Here is a 19765-nt window from a genome sequence, read left to right on the forward strand (position 1 = left end):
AGCTTCACCCCTGACTCTTGCAGAGTGCTGGAACTGGAGACTCCTTCCAAGTCGAATGAGCACTTTCATATAAACCTGTGATCTTCCTTGCAGCCAAATCTAAACACCAAACACCTTCTGACCAATCAGATTTGAGAACTCATGTATGGAATATAAATACTCAAAATATACAGTATGTATCTGACCTGTTAAGCTCCTTGGACAATGTTGGCAAACACTTCTACGTGTTTTTCTTATGGTTTAGCTTCAAATTGGCCTACATGTACATAATTATAATCAAATCAGATGTTTGTGTCATTTTGTTGGGTCAAAAGATGGTGACAAGAAAGCCAGACAAACCAGGCTACACATTTATTCACATGTAAAGTATTTTTAGTGTCTAGAAAAGCGCCATATAACTGTAAGGAATTATTATTATTATTATTATTATTATTATTATTATTATTATTAATGCAGTGACCTTTTCACATATAAATAACAGAGGCCTTTTTTGCACTCAGATTTAACTTGACACTATTGATTTCATGAGTAAGGAAACAGAGAAAGGGAACAGACAGTTTTTTTTTTTTATTACTGGCAAGAAAAGACAAGTAGGTTGAGGAGTAGTTCAGAGAGTAGATATGTCTTTTTTAAGGCATTCATGGCTCTATTCATTTTTTGCTTATTAACTGCATATTTTTTGTTCAATAAATAAAATCCATTTTAATTAAATTGGCTAAATTCGGTCCACTGAAGCACGCATCTGCATTACATGAACTAGTTAATCTGGGCAAACAGATAAAAACCTGACCCCCCAAAAAGTCAATATATAATCCACACACAGATTATATACTTATATTCTGAAATCTATTGAAATGTTATGGTCTTTAATCTCTAGAGAGCTGAATCTTTTTATCTTCATGAACAGCCAGAGGGCTAAAAAAACAAAAAAAAAACAAAACAAAAAACTATTTTTTAAAAATGGTATTATCACTATACATTAAAGTCTTAAGTGTTTTCTTTTGCAAGCTTCAGTTTATCACCTAATTTGTTTTTGTTTTCTATTTCTATTTCCTTTTTGTTTATTTTGTTTCATGCCAGTTCATAAATGTAACAACAGGTGGCACTGCAGCACAATACTAATATTGAAATCATATAAGAAAATATTGAAATCAAATAAAACTGAAAAAGAACTACAAGAAATGTTCTATAGGCTCAATTCCATTTTTACCACAACCACAAAGAAAAAGAAGGAAAGAAACTTTGGAAAATTATAAGCATTCGGCAGTTTTTTTGCGATGCAAAACAAATCTGTGTCATAAAACTAATCTTGCACTGTATGGTGTTTTGTATTGTGACCCTTGAAACGTTAGATTTTTCCAATTTCAATTCAATTTTATTCGTATAGCACTTTTAACAATGGACATTGCCAAAAATCAGCTTGCTGTATATGGATGTAAACAAAATTATATTTCTCAAATACATGGTGTTACAATAACTTTTCTGTCAGTAGGATAAAGCCCCACCCCAGGAAATTGCAGCTCCGCCTACTCATATAGCAGCTTCCACAGTTGTTTTCACAGTCAGTCTGGGACTGAGGAGACATGGCCACGATGTACTCCAACCTGACAAGTAGGTGGAACTTTCATTTTGCATCATTGTTAAGTCTGGCAACTACTTAGCTACTACTTTCACACTGTCTAGACTCTAGAGCAAATGATTGAAAACAGACATTATTTAAAGCTCTCAATAGATGGCGATCCAACAGAGTACCAAAATAAATGTCTGATGTTAAAACAAAGGCAAATAGTTTTAGATGATTAAAAAAAGGGCATAGTAACAATAGCATCAGAAAAAAACGTGTTAGCCTTTTGTAATGTATTATTATTTATTATTATTGACCTTTTCATTTATTATTGCATTGTACTTTTCTGTGATAATGAGACCATTGTTTGTTTCATATATAGCTGAGGACTACTCTGAATATTACAATCAAATATTTGATGAAAACACACAGCTCTGCAGCAACACCAATGTAAGTGCTTTTAGCCAAGTCTTCATACCTGTCCTCTACAGCATTGTCTTCATCGTGGGATTCATTGGCAATGGCATGGTGTTATGTGTCCTTGTCAAGTACCACAACAGGTCAAATGTGACAGATGTGTGCCTCTTCAACCTGGCCCTTTCAGACCTCCTCTTCCTGATCTCATTGCCTTTCTGGGCCCACTATGCCACCATCTCTGAGTGGACCTTCGGGGGCTTCATGTGTCAGGCAGTGACAGCGCTCTACATGCTGGGATTCTATGGAAGTATCTTCTTCATGATCCTCATGACCTTGGACCGCTATACTGTCATTATCCATGCCCATAACTCTCTCTTCTCCAAGCACCGGTCTGTCAGAGCTAGCATAGCTGTGGCTTTCTTTATGTGGGCACTTAGCTTGGGAGCTTCTCTGCCAACTATTATTTTCTCCCAAGTGAAGAATGAATCAAACGGGTGGATATGCAAAGAGGAATATCCAGAAGGGTCAGCATTTAAGTTTTTCTCGTACATTGAACTGAACCTTTTTGGTTTGATTGTTCCTCTCTCTGTGATGGTGTTCTGCTACTCGCGCATCATCCCCGTCTTAATGGCCATAAAATCTCAGAAGAAACACAAAGCTGTCAGGCTCATCCTGGTCTTGATAATTATTTTCTTCCTCTTCTGGACGCCTTACAACATCGTCATCTTCCTGAAGTTCCTGCGTCAATTAGGCTACATGAGCACCTGTCAGTGGGAACAGGATCTGCACATGGCTACGCAATGGGTGGAAACCATAGCGTTCAGTCACTGCTGCCTCAACCCCATAATCTACGCCTTTGTGGGACAGAAATTCAGGAATTTGGTTCTCAAGATACTAAAACAGTGGTTTCCTGTTTACTTTGGTCGGTGCACAACAATCGGCAGTGAGTTCTCAGAGAGGAAGGGCTCTATGTCGTCACGGACCTCAGTGATTTCCAGCACAAAGATTGTGTAGCCAAAAGTGCAACAGCTGAAACCTGGGTTAATCATTGAAAATTAAAACTGTAACCCTTACTGTTAAAACATTGCATATAAATTTGTAAAAAGTTCACAATTCTATTTGTGTAGCCAAAAGTGCAACACCTGAAATCTGGGTTAATCATTGAAAATTAAAACTGTAACCCTTACTGTTAAAACATTGCATATAAATTTGTAAAAAGTTCACAATTCCATACTTTGGTTAAATCCTGCGTATTAAGTACAGATACTTTTTATTGACATGTTGTCCTTATGTATTTTTTTTTCTACTTATTTGGTCATTGTTGTTTATGTATAGTTTTTGTGTACTTTATGTGCTTAGTTTTCCATTTTTAAATGAAATGAGCATGTATTGCTTACAGCATGCAAATGGTGTTGTGAGGCAATTTTAGAGATATATTTTACTGAATGTAAATAGTGCCATCTCACATAATATGTAATCATTTTATATCAAGCATCATTAAATCACATTAAGACTTAAGAAATCTTTTCTTGTCATATATTTGTCATACTATTTGCACAGCATAATTGTGTTTCTGAAGCCCCTCTATTTTCTTGTATTTTGAATTATGATCCTAATTCGAGGTTTGATATTTCAATGCTTGATGCCACATACTGAATAATAGCAGAAAAATCCCCCTCCGCCACCTCCCCATGCAGCCAAGCGCTTGTGGCATACACTATATAACATAATGTATTCAACTGTACTAGTTTATATGCCTTAAGTAAGAAATAAAACCAAACATACTATTACTGGAAAATAATCAGTGACGGGGTGAGGTGATGTGGCCTGATATGAAGCTGAACATGACATGAAAGTACCCAGAGCTCACATCATGGCTGATTCGGAGTCTGACACTTGCATCTGCGAGCTGATAGTTCAAACCCCTCTGGATGCTGCCAGAACCAGGATCAAGGTGAGTTGGAAGAGTTTCACCATGGGGCATGAAGTATTGTATTTACCTTCAGCTCCAAAACCAGTTATTGTATCTGAGCCATGTCTGATGTCAATGACTTCATCTGCTCAGAGAGAGCCTCAAGGCAATTTCTGGGCTTTTTCCTCCAGCACAACGTCTTAGTATTTGCGTTTCAAAAGGCTTTCCTGGCTGGACCAGGATTTTAGGCCTGGCCCCCAACCTTGGGTTTTAGGCCAGCTTGCCATGCCTGTTGAGTTAGCATTGGCATAGTCTTGCATTTGGCACAGGAAGCATCTGAGACAAACAAAATATATTTATTGTAATAGTTCATATGCATTAAGTGAGAAATAAAACATTTTGATGGTGTGCTTTTACTGTTCCCACCCTGAAGCTGATTATTTCCCAATAACAGCACATCCTGAAGTGTTTTAGTCCTCTCATGCCACAGTGATTTGCCAACAATTTCCATTTTTATTTTCTTTAAGAAATGGCACCGTTTGCATCATATCCATTTATAGTTATATTTACTGGTGTAAAGTTAAATAAGTTTTAACAGTTCAGATACACAATTAAGGACAATTAGGGTTCAAGCATTTTGTAAATGGTTTTTCAAACAAAAGAAATCCATCTTTCTAAACAATTATTGTTGTTGTTGTTATTATTATTATTATTATTATTATTATTTACAAGTATGAGGGACTATGATAAATAAATCAAAGTGCACTAATTGAGTCAATATTAGGTGCTTGGTGCAAAAAGTTGACAGTAGTAACACTGTGTATTAGTGCATTAGTGCTAAACAACATGCATGTGTTATACTGTACTTTAATGCAGCTTGACATGAATCTGTTCCTTAACATGATAAACCATTGTATCACATTCACATACAAAGCACAATATCTCTGTAGCCCTACTAATGGAACCTGGCTTTGGGAAGATGGAATGTCACTTTGCCACCACACTGGTGGGAAAAGAGCCAGAGTTAGTGTGTTAGATGGAAAAGTATGGGCCAGATATAGTTGGCCTTACATCCTCACACATTAAGGGCTCCTGCAAGAAATATTTTTATTTTTTGACTTTTACCAAGTTGATATCTTTCCTACTCTAGAGTTGTCATCCACCTCAGTGTGGGGACACACTCCAGTCCCCAGTTGGGGGTTTTCCCAGAGTACAAGACATTTGCCTCAATGAGATTTTAACTCTTAGAAAGGAAAACTCTGAGTGGTGTTTGTACATGACTATTTCTTGGAGAAGTTGAAGCAGATGCTTGACTAAGTAATTGCTAATGACTCCATAGAGCTCCTGAGGAAAGACAAAACTCTAAAATGTGTGTTCAAGGACATTGAGTCTGAATAGACTATGTTCAAGTCCTCAATCTTAGAGGTAGCTGAAAGAGGGTATGGCCAGAAGGCTGTCCGTACCTGTTATGGTAGTTACCCTGAGATGGGCTGGTGGACACCAGTAGTGAGGGAAGCACTCAAGCTGAAGAAGGAGGTCTTCTGAACCTCTGGCAGGCATTTGGGTAGTGACCAAAAGTAGGTTCCTGATTGCTGGACTTATTTTACATGATAGGATAAGAAGCTTCTCAACGAGTAGAGCCCGCTGCTTTGAATTGAGGGGTGGCATTTGAGCTGGTTTGGACACCTTACAAGAATGCTCCTAAGCAGCTAGAGCTTTAATCAAGCAAGTCTCACTCTACAGAAGCTCAGAATCGAAGCACAGATCCTGGATCCTGGACCTGTGAGGTGGCAAGACTTGAATCCATCCATCCATCTTCTACCGCTTACTCCTTCTTCAGGGTCGCGGGGAAACCTGGATCCAATCCCAGGGAGCATCGGGCACAAGGCGGGGTACACCCTGGACATTGTGCCAGTCCATCGCAGGGCACAATCACATATACACTCACACACCCATTCATACACTACGGACACTTTGGACACACCAATCAGCCTACCATGTATTTCTTTGGACTGGGGGAGGAAACCAGCTTACCTGGAGGAAACTCCACACACCCCAAACCGCAAACCCCACACCGCAAACCCCATCGGGAATCGAACCCCGGACCATGGAGGTGTGAGGCGAACGTGCTAACCACTAAGTGAGCTGATCCTTTACAACATCCTACTAACAGTAATTCTCAGAGTTAATTTTACCTTCAGGAACAGCCAGAGGGCTAAAAATCTAAGTAGCATTTTTAAACACAGGATTACTGCTATACATTAAAGACCCAGGCTTGTGGAATGTTTATGTCAGTTCAGACATGTACCAATAGGTGGCACTGCAGCACAATGCGAATGATTTCCATGAGCAATAAGTGAGAAAAGATTCAAACTAACAAAGAAGTACAAAATAAATAGATAAATAAATGCAAATAAGGAAACTTGGGGAAATTATAAGCATTCGGCAATTTGCCTGGTGTCTTTTCTTTGTTCTTGTAGCTAAACATCTTTGGAGTTTTTTTTCCTAATGCAAAACAAATCTGTTAGTGTCATAACACTAACTTTAACCTTGCACTGTATGTTACATTGTCCTGTGATCATTGATTCTTTATATTTTATCTCACTGTATAAATATTCAGTAATTTGATGAAGTGTAGCTGAAAATATAATTATATTATACACTTATTACTTGAAAACCCTGTATATACTGTCCATGCTAAGAACATTTTTATTCTTTAAGTAAATCATTAGACTATTAGGGCTGCAGTCAGTCCTGTTTCTTTTATGCATTTATTTTTAATTGCTAATTTAATAACTGAATATGCATTTAAAGTGCTTCTCATTAAAAGTTTACAGTGGGGATTATGCTATATAACACAATTGAATGTATGTGCATTCAATTGAATTTCAATTCCATTTTAGTTGTATAGTACTTTTATTAATGGCCATGATAACAAAGTAGCTTGTTGTATACGTATGTATATAAAAGATCTTAAATACAAGGTGTTAAAATGACTAATAAATACTTTCCTGTCAGAAGGAAAGCCCCACCCTAGGAAATAGCAGCTCAGCCTATTCATATACACTAGCAGCTTCCACAGCCTGCTGTCACAGTCAGTCTGGCACTGAGGAGACATGGCTACGATGTACCCCAACGTGACAAGTAGGTGGAACGTTTCCATTTTGCATCATTTAATTGTAATGGCTGTCAATGGTCATTACTCCAGTTAGCAAAGTGTGTTTGAAATTTCTAAAAAAACAACAAAACACTTTCATACTGTCTAGAGCAGATTACTGAAAACAGACATTATTTATAGCTCCCAACAGATGGCGATCCAGCACAGTACCAACATTTGTGATGTAAAACCAGTGACAAGTTATGTATGTATATGTGAAAATATATATATATATATATATATATATATATATATATATATATATATATATATATATATATATATATATATATATATATATGTTATGTATGTTTATGTGTTTAGGGGTATATATGTGTATATACTGTGTAAAGTGACCTTGGGTGTGAGAAAGGCGCTATATAAAATAAATGTATTATTATTATTATTATTGTTATTATTGTTATTATTATTGTCGAGTTGTTGATAATAAAAAGGCACACTAGCAATTGCATCTGCTTTTTTTTTTTAAAGTGTAGCCACACAGAAAAACATGTATTAGCCTTTTTTAGTATGTATTATTGCATTTTAATTTTTGTCAAAAAGACCATTGTTTGTTTCATAAACAGCAGATGAATACTCTGATTACGGAGGTCTAGATGACAACTTCCAGCTCTGCAACAACACCAATGTAAGTGCCTTCAACCAAGTCTTCCTTCCTTCCCTCTACAGCATTGTCTTCATCGTGGGATTCATTGGAAATGGCCTGGTGCTGTGTGTCCTGGTCAAGTACCACAACAGGTCAAATGTGACAGATGTGTGTCTCTTCAACCTGGCCCTTTCAGACCTCCTCTTCCTGATCTCTTTGCCTTTCTGGGCTCACTACGCTGCCATCTCTGAGTGGACCTTCGGGGGCTTCATGTGTCATGCAGTGACAGCGCTCTACATGCTGGGATTTTATGGAAGTATCTTCTTCATGATCCTCATGACCTTGGACCGCTACGCTGTCATTGTCCATGCCCATAACTCTCTCTTCTCCAAGCACCGGTCTGTCAGAGCTGGCATAGCCCAGGCTTTGTTTATGTGGGCACTTAGCTTGGGAGTTTCTCTGCCAACCATCATTTTCTCCATAGTGAAGAATGAATCAAACGGGTGGATATGCAAAGAGGAATATCCAGAAGGGACAGCATGGAAGTTATTCTCTTACATTGAACTGAACATCCTCGGCTTGATCTTTCCTCTTTCGGTGATGGTGTTCTGCTACTCGCGCATCATCCCCATTTTAATGGCGATGAAGTCTCAGAGGAGACACAAAGCTGTCAGGCTCATCCTGGCTTTGGTTATTATTTTCTTCCTCTTCTGGACGCCCTACAACATTGTCATCTTCCTGAAGTTCCTGCGCCAATTAGGCTACATGAGCACCTGTCAGTGGGAACAGGACCTGCACATGGCTACGCAATGGGTGGAAACCATAGCGTTCAGTCACTGCTGCTTCAACCCCATAATTTACGCCTTTGTGGGGCAGAAATTCAGGACTTTGGTTCTCAAGATACTAAAACAGTGGTTTCCTGTTTGCTTTGGTCGGTGCACAACAATCGGCAGTGAGTTCTCAGAGAGGAAGGGCTCTATGTCCTCACGCTCCTCAATGATTTCCAGCACAAAGATTGTGTAGCCAAAAGTTCAGCAGGTAAAACCTGGACTAATCATTCCAGGTGTTATCACCAAAGCGCATTTCACAATTCTTCATACTTTGGTTTGATTTAACTTTTTCTTAAGAAGTTTTTTGGTTACACATTGTCATTATTTTACTTTTTAAGTTAATGCTATTTGCATAGGTTGTGCGTAATTTAAAATGTTTATGCTTGTAACAGAGCATGCAGCAATCAAAAGGTGTCAGAGCTCATTAATATATATATATATATATATATATATATATATATATATATATATATATATATATATATATATTCTATTCTTATAATACGCAATCACATGACGTTTACATTTCAATTAAATCTCATTAAGATGTAAATGTTTGCGTGTTATATATATATGTCATACTCTACATACGTCATTATGTATACGGAGCCCGTCTATTTTATTTGATTTTATTTTGAAAGAAGGTTCCTAGAGGTTTGATATTTCACCCCACTGAACACATGAGCAATGATGGGACGCTAATAATAGACCTGTCGTTATTCTGATTAATCATTTCAAAAGTTTTGAAAAAAACCTGTTTGCACCTTCAATGCTAAGAAAAAATGTGTAATGTCACATTCTGAGTCATGATGGGATGAAAAAAGTTCCCCCAGTGCATTTAATATATAACAAAATGTACTTAATTAAAAGTCAACATAAGAAAACAATTAATGATAGGGTGGTGTGATTTGGCCTGACTCGAAACAGCATTATTTTTACCATCCCGAAGTTACATTGATGGCAATTGGGATAAAGGTTAAGGGTTAAGGCCCAGCAGTGAAAGTTTGATAGTAAATTTAATATAATGTAATCAGTATTATTTGTCAGTTGCAAAGATGTGAGTATGGAAGCCCTAAGCGGGAATGTATTATTATTTTTTTCTTTGGGTTTTCTAGTGATCTTGACACATCAAAAGCTGTTTCCTTACAGTGTTATTTAATCTCGCGCCTTGTGAATGGGACTGGTGTTACATGCACGTTGACATCTTCACCATCATAAATGTAATAACTGCTGCCCGGTGTAGAGACAGACTTTATCTCCACATTAAGAGAGAAGGGAGTGTGTCTCCCTTCTCAAATGTCGGACACTAATGTGGAAGTCCTTGATCCTGCAGGCATGAGGTATTTTTGTTGGCCAACCCGGAAGTTAACATCACGCTGGTTCCCTCGACAAAAATCCAAAAGGATTTTTCCATTGATTTTTGCATTATTGCAGAAAATAAACTCTGTGACAAACAAAAGTTTATGATTCTTACACGTTTTGTTCATTAAGATAATCTTCACAAATGAACACAACTTAAATGAATTTTGAAGCCTATACACTCGCCAGAAGCTATAAACGAAGTACACCACGGTCGCATGGCTTTAACGTCACCACCGCTACGCTTCCGACAACTCTTTCAAACTTTATTTTAAAAATAATACAATCGGAAAATGCTATAAATTGATAAATCTACAAGTTGGAAAGTTTGAGTTGAAATAGTTTGTAAGAGTGTGAATATAAACACAATGAGGCTGTAGTAGATGAGTTTTCCTGTTCGGCGCGATGATGTTTAACGTCCCCGACAACCTCTATAGTCTCTTTGAGCCACTTGTTAGCAACCGCCTTTTTCAAACCACGTAAAAGCTTTAAAAAAATCACGAGTGGTGTATTACTGATGTATTTTATGTCGTAGAATAAAATGAGAAAATATCGTGAGCTTGTCTTCATCCTAGACCTTATTTCAGGCATTTAACCAAAAACCCAGTAAAAAAAAACAAAAAAACATTGACTTTAGCACAAAGGATGATGGAAGTACACAGAAAAATTAAGTCGAGACCACAAGAAAACGAGAAAGAATTAATAATGCTGCTTAGGGTTTCCGTACATGACAGCAGTTAGGAATGTCCAATTGTGAACACTTTACAGGAATAACAAAGGTTTCAAAATTGATATACATGTGAATGATATTCACCTTTTATACATTTTCACTGAATACCTCTGATCCCGAGCCACAGCTCTCAAGTTATCGTCCTGCAGAGTCTCATTTTTTTTTTCCAGACTCCCAGAGATGCTCCAAATATTAAGGATTTCCACCAGTTTAGTCAGATTAGTTCTGTTCACAGTAGGAAAAATATCAAACTCCACAGGGCAGTAATCTCTAGGAACCCCTGGCCTAGATTAAACGACTGAAATCAACTAATATTTTGAGCTACCAGTAGAGGGCTCTGCAGCCCATTACTGAATTTTACAGTTACTGTGAGCGGCAGGTCTGTGATAAGAGAGATCAGAGGAGAATGACCAGACTAGTCTGAGGTGACAGGAAGGCTTACAGCAACTCACATAAACCACTCTTTACAAAAACGGTGAGCAGAAAAGCATCTCAGAATGCAGTTTTATCCATCTCAAAACAAAAAACACGAGTTGCACAGCAATTAATAATAATAAACAGATGCTGTGGAAGTCATCCCTTTGTTACTTTTGTGTGCATTTTGAATAGGAACTAATGTCCTATATCTTTAAATTAACCTTAGCAACCATGTTCTATATAAACTATAACAAGAGAAGAGGAAAAATGGGTTTTCAGTGTCACAAATGAATGGGCATATATTTAAAATGGCCCATAATTACCCACATACATGTACACTATTTGGGAAAAAGTTTGCGGACACCAGACCATCACATCCATATGTCTTTGTTGAACGCCCCATTCCAGATTTAGTCCCTCCTTTGCAGTTACAATAAACACCACTCTTCTGGGAAGACTTTGCAGTAGATTTGGTAACATATATGTGGAGATTTTCTTATTTCAGCCACAAAAGCATTCGAGAGGTCAGGTACTGATGTTGGGTGAGGAAGCATGGCGTGCAGTCGGTGTTTCAGTTCATCTCAAAGGTGTTCAGTGGCATCGAGGTCAGGAATCTGTGTAAACCAGTCACATTCTTCTACTCCTTGGCAAACCATGTCTTCATGGAGCTTGCTTTGTGCACAGAGGCATTGTTAAGCTGGAACAGGTTTGAACCTCTTAGTTCCAGTAAAGTAACTATACAACTGTGGAAGAACCACATGTGTGGGATGGTCAGGTGTCCACATGTTTTTGGCCATATAGTCTAGCTATAAAACTAAATAAAAATCATACCATTTTTAGTGCATGATCACTATCTTCATATTGAAATATTTAGTTTGTTTCTTGTGACAAACAGCTTAATTAAACTTGTTTTTCTTTCTGTCTGCTCTTTACCTGTAATTTCATTTCCTGTTATTGGCTAACCATGAAGTACAGGGCTAACTTCTGTCATGGCTAGCTAAATGCTAGCTAGCTAACTAGTCAGTGGCCATCATTGTTTGCTACATCTTTTAGATTACACTAAGCTATAGGAGCTAGCTAGATAGCCCGAGGCTATAATAGAATATGTTCATCTGTGGTTATGCAGTCAGGTGCAGTTTTACTTGTTAGATGGTGATGTTGTGGTAAATATTCATTCATAGTAATTAGATAATGATAACTACATGCTTATAGAGAAGATTGATCTACACTTGAAAACTTTTAAAAGGTTTTTTTTTTTTTTGGCAATGCAGTTGACAGTGCTGTACGACAGAGCAAGAACAGTATTAGCCGGACATGAGACATCATGGCATCGTTAATATGGGGATATGGGGATGATATTGGAGTAGTAGAACATCAGTGTTAGTTACTAAGAGGTCACAAATAACACTGTCAGGAACTTAAATATTTTTGCTTGAATAAAAATGTTTGGCATCATTTCACGAGTATTTCTTTAAACATGTATTAACTTAGAAATATATTGTATTAGTTTCTGAACTCAAGCCTGGTACAATAAAAAGTTCTAGGTATCAGCCTAAAACTTCTAAACAACATTGTGGGTGCATTTTTTGGTAAGATATACTCATGTGTATGATGTGGTAAGATATACTCATATTCAGTATTTCGTCAATACAAAGAAGATCCGCCTCAGGAAACTGCAGCTCAGTCTCTTATCAGATTGAATCTGTTATCAGATTGAAGTTTAATGTACATAACCTGATTTGACAGTCAGCATTTGAACTAATGAGACATGGCTCTGACATACTCCAGCAATATGACAAACTCCAGCAATACATGTAAGTTTAAGTTGCCTTATTCCAATTTCATTATTGTTAAAATTTCTTCTGTAGTTGGAAATGCACTTGGTTTTGCTAAAAGTAATATCAAGTACTTTGTTTCTCTAACTTAAATGTGGGTTCGTTGAGTTATTTACTTATGTATTTATTTTAAAAAAATAAAACAGTTTGAAATAAAAACTTTTCCTGATCTGTAGTTGGATTTTTGCAGACCCTCACCATACCTGATAAAACCTGTGTTAAATTGCGCGAATGAATCAGTTGCATCCAGTTTGTTTGTTGGTAGATGGTCAAACTCTCCAGAGGAGTGATCTCCAAGAATTTAATTTAAGCGGCTGGTCTTGAGTAGATTACCAGATTACATGATATTTCTAGCTATGAATAGAGGACATTACAGGTCATTACTGAATTTTCCACAGAAACAACATTTAACCTGAGGAATTTCCTTTATGCTAAATTCTATTTTACCACAGCAACACAATTTTGACAAACTTACATATGTAGTGATGCTTGATAACAAAGGTGATTTTTTTTCTTAAACAGCTGATGATTACAACGATTACTATGCCATGGCTCCTGACATGTACCAGACGTGCAACAACAACAATGTAAGGGCCTTCAGCCAAGTCTTCCTTCCTACCCTCTACAGCATTGTCTTCATTGTGGGATTCATTGGCAATGGCATGGTGTTATGTGTCCTTATCAAGTACCACAACAGGTCAAATGTGACAGATGTGTGTCTCTTCAACCTGGCCCTTTCAGACCTCCTCTTCCTGATCTCATTGCCTTTCTGGGGCCATTACGCCGCCATCTCTGAGTGGACCTTCGGGGGCTTCATGTGTCATGCAGTGACAGCACTCTACATGCTGGGATTCTATGGAAGTATCTTCTTCATGATCCTCATGACTGTAGACCGCTATGCCGTCATTGTCCATGCCCATAACTCTCTCTTCTCCAAGCACCGGTCTGTCAGAGCTGGCATAGCTGTGGCTTTCTTTATGTGGGCACTTAGCTTGGGAGCTTCTCTGCCAACCATCATTTTCTCCAAAGTGAAGAATGAATCAGATGGTAGTACATGCAAGGTGGAATATCCACAAGGGACAGCATGGGAGTCCTTCTCTTACATTGAGCTGAACATCCTCGGCTTGATCATTCCTCTCTCAGTGATGGTGTTCTGCTACTCGCGTATCATCCCCATCTTAATGGCCTTGAAGTCTCAGAAGAAACACAAAGCTGTCAGGCTCATCCTTGTCTTGATCATTATTTTCTTCCTCTTCTGGACGCCCTACAACATAGTCGTCTTCCTGAAGTTCCTGCACAAATTGGGCTACATGAACACCTGTCAGTGGGAACAGGACCGGCATATGGCTATGCAGTGGGTGGAAACCATAGCGTTTAGTCACTGCTGCCTCAACCCCATAATCTATGCCTTTGTGGGGCAGAAATTCAGAAATTTAGTTCTCAAGATTCTGAAAGAGTGGTTTCCTGTTTGCTTTGGTCAGTGCACAACAATTGTCAGTGAGTTCTCAGAGAGAAGGAGCGCTATGTACTCACGCTCCTCAGAGATATCCACGACAAAGATTATGTAGTCACAGGGTGCTGATGGCAATGGGGTTTTATCAGAGGAAATCAAAAAGCTGCAGATTTGCTCAGCAATGCACAGCATTACTGGTGCAATGCTTTCGAATTTCTAAAAGTATGTCATTGCGTTTATTCAATTTTGCTTCTTTTGGGATTCTGTTTTGGTCATGTGAAATTGTTTTACTATACGTTTATTGTTAGTTATGCACAGCTTATGCGTATGTTTAGAATAGAAGCTCAATTTAAAACTGCATAAATGGTCTGCATATAGCATAACAGGTATTACATACAATGTCTTTACTGAGCAGCTGAATTATGTTGAAAGTGCAAATAAACATTAAGTGTTTACCCAATGCTCCTATTGTATTAGTAATTTACTAATCCAAGTATCTGTTCTGTTTAATAAATTGACATGCTTACAGTTCATGCATTCTCACAAGACTTTTAGGAACTTAACCCTTTTGAGAACTTTCCGAAAGCAAGAGAAGTCTCTGTGTGGGAGAGTAATGTGAGAAAAGTGGTAGAGAAATGGTGTGCATTTGAGGCAACAACACAAAGGCACTGAATGACTTAAACCTTGGCCAAAACAAAGCTGCCACAGTTGGGTCCATGAGAAAGCTCCTCAAGCATCAAATGCTCAGATGTTTCCTGTCTCAGGAGAAAGTCCTTGGATAAAAAAAACCCCATTAGCCAATGTATATGCAACACTGACCTACTTCTTACAACCAGGTTAATGTCACCCCACATAACAAATATGTTTGCAACCTTAATAGTAATTAAAGTCATCTCACTGAATTTGTTCTGTATCAAATTAGAACAACTCTGGTGTCGCTACTAAAGACCAGTTATGCCAAAGGACTTTCTATCATTTAATTTAATTTAATAACATTTCAGATTTCTATATTCAAAATTTTTTACATTTAAAACATTAATATCATAACATTATTCATGCAATTTAAATTACAATGTAAATGCATTCGTGCCACAAAATGCCACTTCAGATGCAGCTTCTGTGCCACTTCTGCAGTGCAAAGGTGGATTTTGTTGATACTGATTTCATTTGATTGGTAAGAGCCCTATAGTGTCTTATTGTTCTAAATGAGTTTATTGATTAAACATACCATTTTGACATGAAAGATGACATCCATTTAATAAGGTTAGAAAAATTGCCCTTTTACATTATAAATGTAAAAAAATGCCCTTGGAAATAAATTTAAGTGGGAAAACATCACCCCTTAATGGAAAAGTTATTTTTTTCCACTGCAGTAATAATAATAATAATAATAATAATAATAATAATAATAATAATAATAATAATAATGAGAGGTCCCCCTGCCACAGTGGGACGTAAGGCCCTTGCACGGCTGTGTAAGCCTTAAGGAATTGATTTCCGTGAGATACAACACTAAACCAGATACAAAAGTCTTTGTGGACAGGACAGAGTTGAAAACTTGTTGGAAAATGCACAAATTTCAAAATGGCCGACCTCCTGTTGGGCGGATTCTCTCAAACCAATGTTAAAATTTTCTGAAATGATGACAGTTATGCTCATGCCAAATTTAATGAATGTGAATGCAACTGTGTCCTGTCCACAAAGACCTTTGTATCTGGTTTAATGTTGTGTGTCAAGGAACTAAATTACCTGTCATTCCATTTCTTTTGAGATATCCACTAGTCCTTCTCAATTTATTATAATATATGTCGGGAGGTTAAATCCACCAAATTTCAAGAGAATCCAATTAACCTTGTAGATGCAGTACGAAAGAGTTTGTAAAAATTAGTTGGAAAATGCACAAATTTCAAAATGGCCGACTTCCTGTTGGGCGGAGCTAATACAAGCCAATTAGTAATATGTCCGACATGGTGAGGACAATGTCCCTACAAAATTTCATGAATATTCAATGAATTTTGTGGCAACTGTAGTGATAAACTAATTAAAAAATGTTAGGGGGCACTATGGAGTGCACTGGCCACACCTAAGTTAAAGGACCAAATAAATGTGTCATTTTGCCATACTTTAATAAGTGTGCCAAATATCCTGAGCTTTTAAGCATTCCAAAGGTGTCAAATTTGCATTTAAAACGTGTGGGGCGCTATGGAGCCGATTAGCCAACTATGATAAAATGCAACATCACATCAATTAATGCCGTAAGACAAATGCATATATAAAGTTTCATGGATTTTCAGCCATCTTAAGTCTCTGAAAACTCCGCGGGAAACTTTGAAAATCCAACATTTCATCCAACATAGCCGACTTCCTGTTGTGCGGAGTCAGATACAACCATGTGAACTTTGTCTCACTTGATGAGAGCAATGACTATGGTAAACCTCGTGCACATTGGAGCAACTTCATCCCGACCATTGCCTGCATTCTGGGGTGCTATGGAGGTCCTCGACCATGCCCATGCCCTATGTAACTATTAAATTTTCACTAGGTTTGACACCTATGTCGAATTTCGTTACTTTTAACATGACCTGAACGCCTTAAAATCACATGAATGCATGAAAAAAATAAATAAATAAAATGCAGAAAACAATAGGGCCCTGCACCTCCGGTGCATGAGCCCTCCGGTTTGCACTGGAGGCACGGCATTTTCGTTGCTTGGGCCCTAATAATAATAATAATAATAATAATAATAATAATAATAATAATAATAATAATAATAATAACAACAATAATAATAATAACAACAACAACAACAATAATAATAATAATAATAATAATAATAATAATAATAATATGTATTTTTATATAGTGCCTTTAAAGCAGCTGCCTTTAAAGCAGCTTCTCAAGGCACTTTACACAATAATAAAAAATAAAGATAAAAAAAAACACAGGTAAAAACACAAACATACAAAAAAAAACCAGACTCGAATACAAAATGATTAAAACCATTATGAAAAAGCTAAACTAAAAAAAATTAAATTTAAAAATGCTCAAATTCTGTGCATCTCTAATATGAACAGGGAGTGCATTCCAGAGTCTAGGAGCATAGGATGAGAAAGCCCTGTCCCCTACAGAATGCAACCGTGTTTGTGGGACAGCCTGAGCGGAGTGCAAATGATGCTTGGTAGTATATCAATTTAAAAGCGCAGACAGATACTGGGGGGCCAGACCATACAGTGCCTTATATGTGAACATAAGGATTTTAAAATCAACTCGAAACCTGAGCCAGTGCAAGGAATTCAGTATTGGAGTGATGTGTTCATTTCTCCTGACAGCAGTCAGGATCCTAGCAGCAGACTTTTGCACACATTGCAATTTATTTAGTGTGGCTTTAGGAACCCTGAGCAAGAAGTGCACTGCAGTAATCAATACGAGAAAATACAAAAGTGTTGATAAGCCTTTCAATCACAGGACAAGATAACATAGGGCAAAGTCTAGCAATATTTCTGAGATGAAAAAAGGAATCCTTGACAGTAGATTGTATGTGTGGGTCAAAAGACAAACTTGAATCAAATATGACACCTAGATTTTTTTATTTAGTTTGGAACTCCAAAGCAGAGACGTTTACCTTCAACATTAGTAAACCAGCTTTACAAAGCAGATGAGAAGAGCCAATAAGCAAAACCTCAGTCTTATCACTATTAAGACACAAAAGGTTTTGGGTCATCCATGTTTTTATCTTAGAAATACAATGCGAGGGAAAAGAAACAGCCACATTTTGACCAGGCTTAGAGTGAATATAAATCTGAGCATCATCTGCATAGAAGTGATAATGAAGCCTGAGTGATCTTTAGAGCAATCCAAGAGGAAATATATAAATACTAAAAATTAAGGGGCCTAAAATTGATCCCTGAGGGACACCAGTAGGAACAGAGCCGATCTCAGACTTGAAACCTCTCATATAAACAAACTGGTGGCGATTAGAGAGATAAGATCTAAACCAGGTTATAACAGTCTCAGAAACACCAGACATTTTCAGGTTGGTTGAGTAAGAGGTTGTGATTGACAGTGTCAAAAGCAGCGCTAAGATCAAGAAAGATAAAGATGGAAAGAGAACCAGAATCTGAGGCTATTAACAGATCATTCATAACCTTAAGCAAAGCTATCTCTGTACTGTGACGTTTACGAAAACCAGACTGAAGGGGCTCGAAAAGATTATTAACAGTAAGGTGATTATGAAGTTGCAAAGCCACAACATGTTCTACATTTTTTTGCTAAAAAGGGAAGGTTTGATGCAAGATGCTAATTATTTAAATTGTCCAAATCAAGATCATGCTTTTTTGGAACTGGGGTTACAGCAGCAGTTTTCAATGCTGCTGGTACAAGACCAGTGCACAGAGTTGTTAATAATGCTGAGAAGAATCGGGCAGAAAGAATTCAAACAAGATTTAAATAAGCTTGTAGTGAGGGGATCAAGCATGCAAGTGGTGGCTTTCATACATGAAACCTCCCTAGTAAGAAACTCTGAGTCAATTTGAGAAAACATTTGTGAAAGATGTGCCGGAGATATTAGGCAAGCAGAGTGTTAAAGAGGAAACAGGTGTAGCATGAAATAGGTTATAAACATTGTCAATTTTAGAACTGAATAAATAAAGAAAAACTCATTACATAACTGATTTGAAACAGGTAAAGAGGTGCCACTTTGAGGAGTTTGTTTATAGTACAGAAGAGATGCCTGGGATTACTTTGATTATTCTCAATAATCTGAGAAAAATAAGCAGATCTTGTAGACTCAATTGCAGCTCTATATTCCCCCAGGCTCTGTTTCCAAGCTTGAAAAAATACATTCAAGCCAGAGTCACGTCACTTGCGCTGCATTTTAGGACAAGCTGAATTCATAGAGCGCAAGGTGACATTATACCAAGGAGCAGAATGAGCAACAGTCACATTGCATGGCTTCAAGGGAGAAAAGGAGTCCAGATTAGAATCGAGAATATTATTCCCCTGTAAAATCTTATCTTCAAGAGGAGCTGATCAGAATCCATGAAGAGAGGAAACGACAGAGTCTGCGAAAACTGTTGGATTCATTGATTTCAATTTACGTAAATGAACAGTGTGTGAAGATGATGTACAAAGAAGAGGCAGTTCCAGATTTAAAAAGATTACCAAATGGTCAGAAAGACCAATATCAACAGAAGACAGCTGAGACACTAATTAATCATTTGCAATCACATGGTCTAGAGTATGAACTTTGCTGTGTGTTGGGCCACTAATAAACTGTAAGATTAAAACAATCCAGTAAAAATAAAAAGTCCTTTGTCATCACACAGTCATTTTTGTCAATGTCTGTATTAAAACCCTCCCAAGATAAAGATTCTCTTGAATTTAAAACACAATAAATCAGCAAACTTAGACAAAAAAGCTTCATTTGGCTTTGGCGGTTGATAGACGGTAGCGATGACAGTTGCTTTGGAGGCAGAGAGACTCAAC

The 19765-nt window shown here is 37.5% G+C and overlaps 3 protein-coding genes across 3 annotated transcripts; all 3 read left to right on the forward strand.

Annotated features, from left to right (window-relative positions):
• The first annotated feature begins 1535 nt into the window (after positions 1-1535).
• On the forward strand, positions 1536-3496 carry LOC108274740 (C-C chemokine receptor type 4). The gene is made up of 2 exons (XM_017485083.3): positions 1536-1611; positions 1947-3496. The coding sequence occupies exons 1-2, from the start codon at positions 1584-1586 to the stop codon at positions 2993-2995; spliced, it is 1077 nt and encodes a 358-aa protein (XP_017340572.1). The 5' UTR covers positions 1536-1583; the 3' UTR covers positions 2996-3496.
• A 3480-nt stretch (positions 3497-6976) lies between these two features.
• LOC108270506 (C-C chemokine receptor type 4) lies at positions 6977-8901 on the forward strand. Its single transcript, XM_017477275.3, has 2 exons — positions 6977-7037; positions 7638-8901. Exons 1-2 carry the CDS (start codon positions 7010-7012, stop codon positions 8678-8680), a joined length of 1071 nt encoding a protein of 356 aa, XP_017332764.1. The 5' UTR covers positions 6977-7009; the 3' UTR covers positions 8681-8901.
• Positions 8902-9048: 147 nt separating this feature from the next.
• Positions 9049-14743, forward strand: LOC108270505 (C-C chemokine receptor type 5). The gene is made up of 2 exons (XM_017477271.3): positions 9049-12807; positions 13351-14743. The coding sequence occupies exons 1-2, from the start codon at positions 12762-12764 to the stop codon at positions 14394-14396; spliced, it is 1092 nt and encodes a 363-aa protein (XP_017332760.1). The 5' UTR covers positions 9049-12761; the 3' UTR covers positions 14397-14743.
• Positions 14744-19765: the final 5022 nt, after the last annotated feature.

This window comes from Ictalurus punctatus, chromosome 1 (assembly GCF_001660625.3).
Source record: "Ictalurus punctatus breed USDA103 chromosome 1, Coco_2.0, whole genome shotgun sequence".
Taxonomy (NCBI): domain Eukaryota; kingdom Metazoa; phylum Chordata; class Actinopteri; order Siluriformes; family Ictaluridae; genus Ictalurus; species Ictalurus punctatus.

What these genes read in the sequence shown, in the direction of transcription:
- LOC108274740 (XM_017485083.3), top strand. Translation starts at nt 1,584, where the DNA reads ATGGCCACGATGTACTCCAACCTGACAA. An exon ending in GATGTACTCCAACCTGACAA is followed by an intron (nt 1,612 to 1,946) that starts GTAGGTGGAACT and finishes TTTCATATATAG; the next exon opens with CTGAGGACTACTCTGAATAT.
- LOC108270505 (XM_017477271.3), top strand. Translation starts at nt 12,762, where the DNA reads ATGGCTCTGACATACTCCAGCAATATGACAAACTCCAGCAATACAT. An exon ending in GACAAACTCCAGCAATACAT is followed by an intron (nt 12,808 to 13,350) that starts GTAAGTTTAAGT and finishes TTTCTTAAACAG; the next exon opens with CTGATGATTACAACGATTAC.
- LOC108270506 (XM_017477275.3), top strand. Translation starts at nt 7,010, where the DNA reads ATGGCTACGATGTACCCCAACGTGACAA. An exon ending in GATGTACCCCAACGTGACAA is followed by an intron (nt 7,038 to 7,637) that starts GTAGGTGGAACG and finishes TTTCATAAACAG; the next exon opens with CAGATGAATACTCTGATTAC.